Source organism: Hesperophylax consimilis, chromosome 10 (genome assembly GCF_061612785.1).
Source record: "Hesperophylax consimilis isolate HC1 chromosome 10, BYU_Hcon_1.0, whole genome shotgun sequence".
In the NCBI taxonomy this organism is placed as follows: Eukaryota; Metazoa; Arthropoda; class Insecta; order Trichoptera; family Limnephilidae; genus Hesperophylax; species Hesperophylax consimilis.
In genome coordinates this window covers 30,331,771-30,345,696 of record NC_142845.1, presented here as the reverse complement: position 1 = coordinate 30,345,696, position 13,926 = coordinate 30,331,771, and the positions used below count along the sequence as shown (strand labels likewise).

Sequence of the window (13,926 nt, the reverse complement as noted above, 5' to 3'; positions counted from 1 at the left end):
CCTGCTGCTGAGCTCGCTGCTCACCGACAAGCCAACGACGCCCCGACGTCGCGGCGCCTCTGCCTCGGGCTTCACTGAGCCTTCCCAACAGCCAGCCTCGGAGAGAGGATCTGCCATTGCCTACTGAACCAGCCAGCGCCCCGCAGAGCCGTTACCGACTGAGCCTGGAGGGATACAAGAAGTTGCACCCGCAATAAAACCAACCGCTTTTATAAAAGCGTTCTTTTCAATATGCAAATTACAAATGTCGAATATATCGTCTTTCTCAAGACGCATTCATTTATGCAAACATACAAGAGTCGATATTCCCTGGATCGAGGGGACTGAACGTTGCCGACTGAGCCAGCCCGCCTGCCAGCCCGCCTGCCAGCCCGCCTGCCAGCCCGCCTGCCAGCCAGTCCCGGAGAGCCTTTCCTCCAGCGTGCGGTCCTCCTCACTGGTCCCGATGTCACAGAGCCGTTACTGACTGACCTTGGACGAATACAAGGAGTTTTATCCGCAATAAAAACAACCGCCTTTATAAAGGCGTTCTTTTCAAAAGCAAATTACAAATTTCGAATATATCGTCTTTCTCAAGACGCATTTATTGAGGCAAACATATTACAAGAGTCGATATTCCCTGCATTTTTATGATATTTTAAATAACTCTGTAATGGTTCAAATGAAATACCTCAAGTGCTTTATTTGAATCGTTACACAGGACAAAGGTAAATGTGTGCCGGTGCTTATAATTTTACAGTTTTTTCTTGTGCAGGCAAACACGTCCCGTACAGAGGGGATCGTTTAGGATGTCCTAAGAGCATTTAGATGCTAACGAATACGAACAAAGAGATATATCAACAGCACTTTTCCGTTGATGAGGGGGGGTGAATCTGGTTGGAGATCCGTCATTTAAAAAACATAGGTTATGGGTATCAATAAAATCTAAAAGATTGCGGCCAGAACGATTTGTTATTTTGCTACCCCAAGAAGGGGAATGTGCATTAAAATCTCCAAGGATCATATAAGGGGAACAAATCTGGGTTAAGATTGGTGCCCATTCATTTTAAATAAAAGTCGTAGAGGGAGGAATATATATTGACAATATTGTGATATCAGATAAGACAGCTGCTATTATCTGGATATCGTCGGAGGGAGTATGAATATTAATTTGTTTAAACGGGATAGAATTATGGATTATCAGAGCCGTGCCGCCTTTTCCATCCGGTCTGTCGTGTCTGAGACAATAATAACCAGGAATTCTTAAGTGAAAGGAGGGTTTTAACACGTTTCAGAAATGGCGGCTACTGAAACGTCGTGTTCGTCGAGTAATTGAATTAGGTCAGATTTGTTAGCGAAGAGGCTTCTACTGTTCCACTGAAGAATTTTGTTCAGTTTCGGAGCCATTGGGGAGGCAAGATAATAAAGATTTAATGAAATCGGCAGCGTTGGACCGTACAGTATTGTTGTTTGTAAGGATAGAAATTAAAAGGGTAATTAAAGTTTGTATAAAAGAATTATTATTCATTATTTCGGGGAGAGCAGGAGGGGAAGTATTGCCATTAATGGCACACCCATTGGGCGTCTGGGATTTGGCATTCCCATTCGGGCTGGCCAAAATATTATTCAATTGTTTTTTATCAAGGTAAGGTGTATATTTTGGATTGGGTTTGACTGGCTTGAGAATGGTTTCTCTGTGAGAAGATGACGTTGAATTTAAAAAGGTGGTTCTTTGGAAAGGAGCTGAGGACGATGTCATCTCTGCGAATGATTTTTTCGCAGGAGAGATTAACTTTGAGGCCTGGAAGTACGAAATTTTGTCGGTAGCCATTTAATGTTATACGTTCTTCTGTCTTGTTAATTCCGGACAGGCTAGACTGACCGCGGTATGTGCACCCGAACAGTTAATGCAAATGGGATCATTGGAAGATTTCGGACATTGATCAAATGGGTGACCTTCTCCGCAATAGTAACAACGTGGGGGGAGCGGCATACGGATTTCTAATGTCCGAACCGGCAGCAATTGAAACATTGAATTGTTGGAAATTTATAAACTTCGACGGGAAGCGAGGTATAATAAATTAACACACGAGACGGTAGGGATTGTCCCTCAAATATAACAACAACAGACTGGGAAGTTTTCCAGATCGTGTTTCCATCAGTAGAATCCTTGTAGTTCAGTCGACGTGCTTTTAATACTTTCGGGGTTCCGTGGGAATTATTCAAAGCATCAACAATTTCAGCCTCTGGGATATCCGCGGGAATTCCTCGCACAAGACCCATTCTCAAAAGATTAAATGTAGGGATGAACGATTTATATTTATTATTTGAGAGCGAGTTTTTTTTTTTTACAAATCCATTTGCGGAAGCGGCAGTGTTAAACTCGATAGACAATTTATATCGCCCTTCCGGTTTAATTGAACCGTTAACAATACCAAGGTTATTATTTTTTGAGTCAAATACGAATTTTCCAAAATCCAAAGGATGAACAAGTTTTCCCTGTTCAGTTCTCTGAACACTAACGATAAATGGACCGGAAGCTGAAGCAGGATAAAATAAGTCAGTACTTTTTGCATTATCTCTAGTTAAAGTACTTGGCTGGATGTTACTATTGGTGTTAAGGTCGTTAGAGGTCGAGGTTTGTTGAATCGGCGGTATTGATTTAACTTTCGATGGAATGTGAAGGCTATACGATGGTCGTCGTTTACGAGATGGGAGCGCAATAGAAACCTGGCTCGTATTAGATTCCGAATCAGAAAAATCCAATATCGACACTGGGTCGGGAGGCCTATCTTCGTCTTCCTCCATTATATAAAAAAACTAACTTTTAAAAATTAAACTGAAAAAATAATACGCAGTCTATTTCATTGACTGTACAAACAAAAACGGATTAGCCGTAAGCAGGAATGCAAACAAATAGGTATACAATAAACAAAATTAAATAAAATGTAACAATAATCTCTTATCTGAATGCGGCACAGGAACGGGCGAATGGCACTAAGCAATAGGTACACACAACCACTGTTGACCGCGGCTCGAATCGGACTGCTAAAATTTCTTAACATTTAAATATATTAAGGATATTTTACTATTAATGAAATCATCATCAAAAGTAGAAATAAATCTGTTATAAAACTAAGTGTATTGGGTTCAAACACGATGAATATTTTGATAGATTAAAACATCCTTGAAGGGTAAAGCCAGAAACTTTTGAAATAAAACTGATTTCTTAACTTTTTTTGTGAAATAACAACTTACGTATTTATGATCTCTTCATATTATAGTTTAAACATTTTTAGTATTTTTTTTAATATCAGAAGGTACTAACAAAAAATACATATTGTTTGGTAGGTGTATTGCATATTGCGTATTACTTACTACTGACCTCTAATAGATCATTTAACTAATGTGGTTTGAAAAAGTTATTTTCATAAGGTGCCTATCGAAAGCATCAACATCGACATCGTTCAATTTTGCAGTTCGTAATACAATCACTGATTTTATATCTGCGCTAAACTCTTCGTTTCAAAAAGAAAAAATATGAAATAAAAATGAACATGTACCCATTTTCTTAATCTAATCAATCTCATCCGAAATAAACAGAGTTACGTAGATTTTGGTATCGTAATTATAATTAATAATTACCTTATTGGCCACCGGATCTGATACTGATTTTAGGTTCAATAGACCATCTGATTATGTTGTTGTAATTTTTTTGCCCACATTTCGATAACTCAGATAAGATAATAAACTGATACTTCTGTTTTGTTTTCAAATTGCTATAAAATGATTATACTTAAAGAATTTCATCATAGGTGAACACTCAGAAGAGTTGGCATAACAGTAAGTATTTATTATAAATTATAATTTAATTAAACCTTATTATCTAAGAATATAATTCAATACTCTGCGTTCTTTCTTATCATCTTCATCTTTAACGCTCTAACCAACTGTTTCAGGAGCCAGGGTTTTTTTGTAATTTTCTTGAACCGTTCACTTTCTTGCCAGGGGATTGAACGTGTACCTATCATTTATCTAATTCTCTTTCTTCGTCATTCTATCGAAATCATTTGGAGTTAACTAATTCTGGCATTTTTTAATGTTTTATCTTAAGTTAACGTTGTCTGTTATAATCACTATATTATATTCAACCCTCCATTCATTCTAAGGCATAAGTTTAATTAACATTTCTCTCAAAAATTTTAAAATTCCATTTGATATGCGGTGAACTCCATTATCATATTGTATTAATTAAAGTTCCATCCGAATCATTAGGGTCATGAAATTTTTTTTCCCGAGGAATATTCAACATTGTCATTGCTACTTCTTCATCAACAATCCATACAAATCATTTGAAATCAGTGGTTTCTCTTAATTTATTTTTAAAGAAAGAAAACATTCCCGGGTTACGAATAACCTGACAATATTTGAAAACCCCCTACAACCACCACAATAAGCGGAAAAAGTTGCTTGTGTTGTGGTGGAGAACTTCTACCTATCACTCTCTCCTTCATAAAATACTTTCTTCTAATCTTTCACGTTCATGATTAGTGTGCATTATCGAATAACACTGGTTTGTGTTATTTATTAACATTTTTTTAATTTTCGTAGTAAAATGGTTAAGTTCTTGCTGTGTTTCGTGTTACTGGCCGTGGTGGGGTCCACCGTGTCCCAGCACAATCCCAACTTCAAGGACAGCAGGACCACCATCGTCCACCTGTTTGAGTGGAAGTGGAAGGACATCGCTACAGAATGCGAGCAGTTCCTGGGACCACGTGGATATGGAGGAGTTCAGGTACAAAACGATCCAACGCTTATATAGTTGGTTTTCTGTTGTTCTCCCATAAACCAAATTTCATAACTATTCATCATTGCAGTTGCAGTTTGGTTGTCCTCTGTTTTCATATCAAAGTTCATAAATATTTTTATAGCTTTGCTTTTATAGTTTGTGGGGGTCTGCTTTTTCTGTTAATAGTTAGTATTTTTGTAATTCCCCAGACTTCCCCCGTGAATGAGAACTTGATGGTGACCAGCAGGAACAGGCCCTGGTGGGAAAGGTATCAGCCCATCTCCTATAAATTGATCACTAGGTCAGGAAATGAAGCCGAGTTCGCTGACATGGTCAAACGTTGCAACGCTGTTGGAGTACGGTAAGGATATTTATTATATATTTGTAGATATTATATAATGACTAGGTTATTTGTTAGTGATAGTGAAACTTTTCATTGGAATTGTTTTGATGAAGTTGCCAAATTCTTATCGGAGAAGGATGTCGGCTTCAGCGTGCTACCTCAGTATTTTTTTTGGATATAGACGTACCACTTATTAAGTAAATATTTAACGTTAACCAAGACATACCATCTTCTAGCATCTACCCCGATATCGTCGTCAATCACATGACTGGCACCTGGACCGAGAACGTCGGTACAGGAGGTTCCACCGTTGACTTTGCCACCTGGAGCTACCCTGGGGTTCCCTTCACCAAAGAAGATTTCAACCTGCCTATCTGCACCCTTAACAATTACAATGACCCCAACGAGGTTTGCCATAATTTTTTTCAACAATATTCACACTTAAATATTAACAAAGCTGGAATATTTGTCAAAATACACCATTTCATATATATTTTTTTCCTTTGTCAGTTGGTGGATTTTACCACTGTACTTTTTTGGATCATGTTTATCCTTAAACTGTGATCACTAAAAATTCATTACTAATTTTAAGGTTCGTAACTGTGAGCTGATTGAGCTGAAGGATTTAAACCAGGCTGCAGAAAACACCAAGAACAAGATCGTGGAATTCATGAACAAGCTGGTCGACTATGGATGCGCCGGATTCAGGTTTGAAAAATAATGATACTTAAAGACTTTATTTAAAAAATGAAATAAGAACGAGAAGTCGTATTTAAGTTTCGTTACAAAAATATATTTTTCAGGATTGATGCCGCTAAGCACATGTGGCCTAAAGATCTAAAGGTCATCTACGAAAGTCTCAAAGATCTGCCCGAATCTGCTGGGTTCGCAAAGGGAGCCAGGCCTTACCTCTTCCAGGAGGTCATTGATATGGGAGGTGAGGCAGTGAAGAGAGAGGAATACACACCACTTGGAGCCATCACTGAATTCAGGGTAAGATGCAATCCACTTTTATTGAATAAGTAATGAAAACATATCCAATCGCGTTTACGAACATTGAAAATAGAAGAATAAATTTCACTCGAACGCTGGTCAAAGGCTTTGGAATAAACATTGTTACTAATTCCAAATATGTTTCCAGGCTTGTGGAGAATTGGGCAGGTGCTTCCGCGGTAGAAATGCCCTGAAATGGTTGGTAAACTGGGGAGAAGGTTTTGGACTAGTCAACTCAAACGAGAGTATTATTTTCGTCGACAACCACGATAATCAGAGAGGACACGGAGCCGGAGGAAGTGATATCTTGACCTACAAAGATCCCAAGGCATACAAGGCAGCAATCGGTTTCTTGCTAAGTCACCAATATGCCCAAGCCACAAGAGTCATGAGCTCTTTCGCTTTCACTGATGCTGAAGTTGGTCCTCCAATGAACGCAAATCAAGAAATTATCTCTCCCGTCATTGGATCCGTAAGCACAACAAAATATTGACAATTTTATTCTGCTCGTTCGCCATATTCAATGACATTTTCGTAATCTGAATAAAATTACTTTAACTGAGTTGTAACTAACAGCAAATTGGCAATATCTCTTAAAAGTTTTGTTGTTTTATTTTTTATTGAAATTTTGAATATATTTTGACATTATTGAGGCCTACTTTCATTAACAGATATGAAGGGTGGTTTTTTTTACACTTCAACAGTCAAAAGTTTTGTATTAAGAACAATATGTAAGTTTTTCATTTCTGATGTGGTTAGCTATGCGCAATGAATGTTGCTGAGCAGTGGTTTATCTGGGTACTTATGCGGAGCATTAAACTACCCATGTTATTAAATTCCAACTCCTGGTATTTTTTTTATACTTTTTATTTACCTTCAACAAAAAATTAAATTAAAAAATTCAGAATAATTTTTTTTTTTTTTTTTGTAATTATTTTTTATTTTTAATAATATGTTTACATGGTACATAATTCATTTTACATCTTGGGTCTTTTTACTACTCTTCCATTGAAAGCATTTGCTTGTGTATGGAAGGGGAGTGTACATAAATGTTATTGTTAGTTAGTACAAATAATTCATTGTACATAAATGTATGTTTGCTGTAGTATTTTTTTTATAGTAGTGAAGGATAATATATTAATATAATAAATTTAAAAAAAGAAAGAAAGTTATGGAAAACTAAGGATATTTGTGAGATTAACTAAGTGACAGTAGTTTTTTTTTTCAGAATATTTTTAAAGTGTCTCTTGACAGAGAGCAGTATTTGGGTTTTATCATTAATGCTTCTGATTTCTTCTGGTAGACGATTGAAAAAGGTTCTTCCCTGGTAAGTATAATGATGTTGTGCAAAAGACGTATTTAGTTTTGGGCATAGAAAAACATGTCTAAGTCGCGTTCTGTTTTCATTTAAAAATTGATATTTATCTTTTTCTTTTATAATTTGGATTAGTGAGTTTTTAATATATAGGTCTTTAAATGTAGGTACTTGAAATTCTTCAAACAGGCGTTCTGTTGGGTAGTCAAAGGGTTTTTTTAATATAATTTTAATTTTTTTTTTTTTTTTTTTTTTTTTTACAGTATTACCGCACAAGAGTCCCAACTGCTCCCGTCTGGAGCCAGTGAGACTATGGCATCCCCAATTGGGGTATGTTGTGAGGCTGAGGGTATTGGGGAGGGGAGGGAGATGGGGAAGAGGAAGGTGAGGAAGTACCTGGCTATTCAGATCTGGTCACCAAACACGGCTAAAGCCATTTCAAGCAACGTTTCAATTCTGAATGGTGGTCTTACACCAGGGCGATATTGAGAGTATCTTCCACTCTGGAACGTGCCGCAAATATACTATATATTATTTTAATTAATTAATTGTGAAATAACACAAATTAATCAAATAAAATTTATTTGCGCACGCCGGGTTCGAACCCGCGACCTTCGGATCTGTAGTCAAAAGCGTATACCACTAGACCACGCCGGCCGTCAAATAAAATAAATAAAATAAAAAATAATTGTTCTTTGTATAATTTCAATTGGAAGAAGGTTACATTTATACGCGGATCCCCAACTAATAATAGCGTATTGTAAAGTGGATTGAACTAAGGCATAGTAAATTATATATAGATTTTTTATCGACAGAAAGTTTCTAATTCTTAAAAATATATATATTAATTTTCTAATTTTGTTTACTACTTGACATATTTGTTCCTTCCATTTCAGATTTTTATCAATAATTACTCCTAGATATTTAATTTTATTTGTTGTTTTTAGTACTGTACAGTTTGATTTGCAATAGTTTTGGCTGTGAATTTTAGTATTATTATGTATGACAATGTTAAAATTTTTAGGAGTATCATTTGTATGGATTGCAAATGGAATTACAAATGTCTTTTCATTATTAAGTGACAGTAAATTAGTGTCGAAAAAATTCTTGAGCGTGTTGATGTCTTCTGTGGCCTTTAACTCTACTTTTTCCCAAGTCTTATCACTTATTATTAATACTGTATCATCAGCGTATGACGTAATTTGACCATGTAAAGGTTGAAAAAAAATATCGTTTACATATATAGTAAATAGAATTGGTCCAAGCACTGTACCTTGGGGGATTCCAAAGCTTGTAATCTCTTGATCACTATTAACACGATTGATTTTTACTACTTGAGGACGGTTTTTTAAGTAGTCGGTGATCCATTTAATCGCGTTGCCTTTTATGCCGATATTATTCAATTTTTTTAATAGCATCTCATGGGATATGCTATCGAATGCCTTTCTAAGGTCAATAAATATACCCGCACATTTTTTACTTTTATCTAATGATTCAGAAATGTATGAAGTTACGTTAGCAATAGCATCTTGTGTGCTGAGAGATTTTATAAAGCCAAACTGGTTTTTGTGTAATATTTTATTATTATCTAGAAAATTTACCAATTGTTTTTTTACTATTTTTTCAAAGATCTTTCCTATATTAGAAATTAGACATATTGGGCGATAATTCGTTGCTTGATGTGGATCTCCAGATTTGTAAATAGGTGAGATTATTGTGGTTTTGTAGTTCATTGGAAAAATTCCAGTTGTTAAACTTAAGTTTATTAAATGAGTGATAGGTTTTATTAAGTGAGGTTTCATAGTTTTTAACATGTGTGTTGTAATAGAATCAAAACCGGGAGACGAACCTCCTTTCATATTTTCAATTATTTTCGAAATTTCACATTCTGTTGTTGTTTCAAACATTGAAAGTATGTTACGTTTCTGTATATTTTTATTTTTATGGTTTTCTTGGTTTGAAGGCTTATGAATATTTTTCGCAAGATTTTTCCCAACATTTGCAAAGAACGAATTAAATATGTTTGCACATTGTTTAGGCTGTATATTGGCATCTATAATTTTTTTATCATGTTCAATGTATTTAATGTTTTGTGTTTTTTTTGTATTTTCTATGGCGAAATTAACAGTTTTCCACATTTGTTTATGGTTATTTTCTGAAGATAATATTTTATTTTTAAAATACTCTTCTTTACTTTTTTTAATATAAGATGTTAATTTATTTTTATATTTTTTATAGAAAATATATGCTTTTTCATCTTGGGGATTTTTTAAAGTTATTTTGTAAAGTTTTTCTTTATTTCTGATAGATATAATAAGTCCTTTGGTAATCCAAGGCTTTAAACATCTTAATTTTGATTTTATGTGTGTTGTTATCTCAGTTGTCGAATTTTTAATGTGTTGTGACATAATATTTTCGAAGTTAGTTGAACAAATTTCAGTATCATCACTGTTTAAAACATTATTCCAATCCTCCTTTTTTAATTTTTCAGAGAGAATAGTCATATCTATTGTTGATTTTTTGGTTATTAAATTATGTTTTTTATGTTTAATATTATTATTATACAGAAGTAAGCATGAGTGATGATCAGTTATGTTAGTTTTCCAAACAATTGATTTTATTTTGTGAAGATCTTTAATGTTTACATTTGTCCAAATGTGGTCTAAACAAGATGGAGTATGTTCTTTTATTTCCCTAGTATTTTTATTTATGCAAGATATAAAATTTTGTTCAGTCATGCAATTGATGTATTCATTTTTGTTATTATTTTCTATTTTTTCATTAATATTAACGTTAAAATCTCCTACGACGAAGCAAAGTTTATTTTTTAATTTTAATAATATGTATTTGAGGTCATTTATAAACGTAATAATACTCGAGCCATGCGTTCTATAGATAGCTATGAGATAGTATATTGATTTGCCGAGTTTGAAATGTACTTCGATGCAGTTTACTAAGTGTATTGGATGTTCTATTATGTTAACAATACTAAATTTATTGCTTGCAAATATTATTATTCCCGAATTTTTATTGATGTCTACTTTGGTAGAAATATAGTTGTACTCAGGTAAGTGATAAGACGGTGATTCAGCGTTCGTAAATGTTTCCGATAACACTATAAAGTCCGGTTTTTTAATTAAATTATTTATTTTTAGAATTAATTCATCTAAATTTTTTTGAGCGCTACGGATGTTTATGTGCATAATAATTATATCATTGATGTTTTTAGAAATAATTTTGTTACACGAATCGGTACATATACATTCGTATTCTTGAATTTTAATATTTAACTCTAATTCGTTACTTAAGAAATCATCCATTTAATGCATTTTCGGTTGTATTTTACAAAATTATTTATAAGATTTTTATTCAATGTCGTAGTTAATTCTTTCTTTGGCTAATTTAAGCATGTAAGCATGTAATTAAACCCTAATACATGAAAAAACCACAATGTTTATAGATAGAGTACGTGGGAGGGGTCGAAATGGAAACTCATGAGTGTGTATCTTATTTGTGCAGGATGGCACATGCGACAGTAACTGGATATGCGAGCACAGGTGGACAGCCATTGCCGGTATGGTAGGATTCCGTAATGCTGTTCTCGGAGAGCCCAATGCCGAGTGGTGGGACAACGATGGCTACCAGATCTCTTTCTGCAGAGGGAAGAAGGGATTCGTCGCCTTCAACATTGATTCATCAGATTTGAATCAGAGGCTCCAGGTAAGTTTTTTCTTAACAATATCCAATATTGTTTATTATCTTTACGAAAAATATTTTTTCTGACATTTTAAGAATTTTGTAAGATATCAACAATAACTTTTGGCCATCATCAATTTTTTGTTTTGCTTCAACGAAAAATAATCCAAAATCAATATTTTTCTGTTTTTCGCCAAAAAAATGTAGCGTGTTGTGCCATAAGGATTCACCTTCCCCTGATCTTCCAGAAGTCACCTTTCGTTTCCAGATCATAATAATAATTAGATGACTTGTATAGCGCCGTTTTTGTGCAAAATCACCTCAAGGGCGCTGTACAAACTTATAATACATTTCTACAGTGATCTATGTTATTATTTATGGAGATAATATACAGTAAAATACTTAACTGGTAGGTCACTTGAGGTTAACACTTAATTAACATTATCTAATTGTTTATTAGCGAAATTTAGATACAGAATTTAGGACATAATTGGAAAATTGAATATAACTGGACTTTCTCTTAGGAATGGTATATTTAATTTAAGGGTACGACAGCTTAAAAAGGTAAGTTTTTAGTTTGACCTGAATTCTGTTGGACTTGTTATGGATCTTAGTTCCGGAGGGAGTTTATTCCAAGCCTTCGGCCCAGATACTCCGAAAGTTAGTATTTGGCTTGCGCATAGGTTCTATCAGTCTGCCTACAGCTGATGATGTTGCTGATCTAAGAGTTGACTGCCTCAGACCAGTGTTTTCCGGGACACATAGTTCGGAGATATAGGGTGGGGCCATTTCATTGGTGGATTTAAACACCATCCTGCACAGTTTGTACTGGATTCTTTCAGGGTACTTGAACCAGTGAAGGTTACGAAGGTGTTCTGAAAGGTGCGAATATTTTTAAACCCCGGTTGTGAGCCTTGCTGCTGCATTAAACACTGATTGAAGTTTGTCAATTAGATATTTTGATATTTTGGAAAGCTGGCATAAATGCCGTTGCAGTAATCGAAATGTGAGACTACGTAAGAGTTGATAAATAGTTTTATTGCTTCTGTAGGAAGGTTTTTTCGGACAGATTTGAGTTGTCTTAGGTGAAAAAAAACCGGTGCTTACAGTCCTATTTATTTGACTTTTAAACGAAAAATCTGAATCTAAATTGACACCGAGAAATTTGACTGTTATGAATATTTATAAACTCTTCTTATTTCTGTCACTTTCTCTACTCTTTTGGTTGTTTCTATTGTATTAATATTGGAGGAGGATTTATTTGAAAAGGTCCCTCTTGGATCCTCTGCAAAGCCCCCAAATTCCTTATCAGCATTTTCTCAATCTCCTCCAAAAAACTTTTAATCTCCTCATTCCCGTGGCCCGAGCAAGGTTAAATCATTCACCCTTTTCAATTTGGTAAATTCATATCAAACAGCAAAACATATCTATTAAGCCTGGAGATGTAAAAGTCGAGGAATCCCTAACGGGGTCAGCCCCCGACAAATTCATTAAATATGTTCATTTCATGAAATTCAAAATTCGAGGCTTATACTCCTACTTTTATAGTTACTCACATGGGCCATTAATCAGAGGTATCTCGACCGATCTATCCATCGAAGACGCCCTGTCTTCACTCTAAACCTCCCAACATATTGGCAATCCCACAAAAGACAGGAAGCTAAATTACAAGGATACACCTCTGAAGGAAACGTTTCCTGGAAACCTTCCCATCTGTCATCTAAACCTATGAAGGACAATCTCTTCCCTCAAATATATACTTATTCTTCAACTCATTATCGGTTGAAATTAACAATTTTATTGTTTTTTACAAATTAAAAGTCAATTTTTTTAACGGTCTATTTCTATTTGCTAAGCAAATCAGCACGAACAAAATTAAGGGTACATTTTGCATTAATTGGGAATTGTAGAGTTCACGTTTTTCGATATATTAGTATGTAATCAACAACAGAGTACTTGACTCATCATTTTGCATATTTTTAAAATTAAATACGAAAGACTTCTCATTCACAATCTTTTTCCAGACATGCTTGCCTGCTGGAACTTACTGCGATGTTGTCACCGGAGTCAGGAATGGCTTGACTTGCACTGGAAAGTCGGTGACGGTTGATTCCGCTGGATTGGCCACTATCTCCATTCCAGCTGAAGCAGATGAAGGAGTCCTTGCCATTCATGTCGGAGTAAGTATTTTGGAGCATTTCAAGATCCTCTTTCCAAATATTTACCCACTTATACAATTTTTGTTCAGGTTAGAACATTAGAACATAAAATTTAATTAATTGATATTTTTTAGTCTCTGCTCGGAGGGGATGAAGGAAGTACCGCCTCCCCAATTGACCCCACCCCTACAACAGATGACCCCAACGGTGAATGCCAAGCCTCCAGTATGAAGATCGAGATCACCTATGAGGGAAAGCAATGGTCGGGATGCCTTAACAAGGACTGAAAACTTTAATATGATCCCAAAAAATATTACTGCATTAACGTGATATAGATTGCTATAAATACCTACTATTAATTTGAAACGTTTGTTTGATCCATGTTTTACTCAAAAATTTGATCAAAAAATATATATTTTGTACCTGAATTTGAGCTTTTTGAAATGTGTACATATTTTAACTAGTTTAAAAACATCCTGCAAACTACACACATAGAATATCGTTCTGCCGAATGAAGAACGCCAATAGAAAGTACGAACAGCGCGATGAATGGGAGCTTTTTGGTAAATTCTTGATTTGATCGATCAAGTACTATCGTGCCTTTTCTAATTTCTTGCAAAACATCCAGTACGATCCTTTTGTAGGAGGCACG

At 35.0% G+C, this 13,926-nt stretch overlaps 1 protein-coding gene across 1 annotated transcript; it reads left to right on the top strand.

Moving 5' to 3' along the window:
- Window positions 1–3,698: 3,698 nt before the first annotated feature.
- LOC149420608 (alpha-amylase 2-like) lies at window positions 3,699–13,702 on the top strand. Its single transcript, XM_089636829.1, has 10 exons — window positions 3,699–3,822; window positions 4,591–4,774; window positions 4,978–5,129; window positions 5,348–5,519; window positions 5,704–5,819; window positions 5,915–6,104; window positions 6,253–6,576; window positions 10,939–11,139; window positions 13,140–13,295; window positions 13,409–13,702. Exons 2-10 carry the CDS (start codon window positions 4,595–4,597, stop codon window positions 13,559–13,561), a joined length of 1,644 nt encoding a protein of 547 aa, XP_089492955.1. The 5' UTR covers window positions 3,699–3,822; window positions 4,591–4,594; the 3' UTR covers window positions 13,562–13,702.
- Window positions 13,703–13,926: the final 224 nt, after the last annotated feature.

Bases quoted from the DNA above. Each gene is read 5' to 3' on its own strand.
- LOC149420608 (XM_089636829.1), top strand. From the start codon at position 4,595: ATGGTTAAGTTCTTGCTGTGTTTCGTGTTACTGGCCGTGGTGGGGTCC. The intron at 6,577-10,938 runs GTAAGCACAACA...TTATTTGTGCAG, and splicing joins TCTCTCCCGTCATTGGATCC to GATGGCACATGCGACAGTAA. The intron at 13,296-13,408 runs GTAAGTATTTTG...GATATTTTTTAG, and splicing joins TCCTTGCCATTCATGTCGGA to TCTCTGCTCGGAGGGGATGA.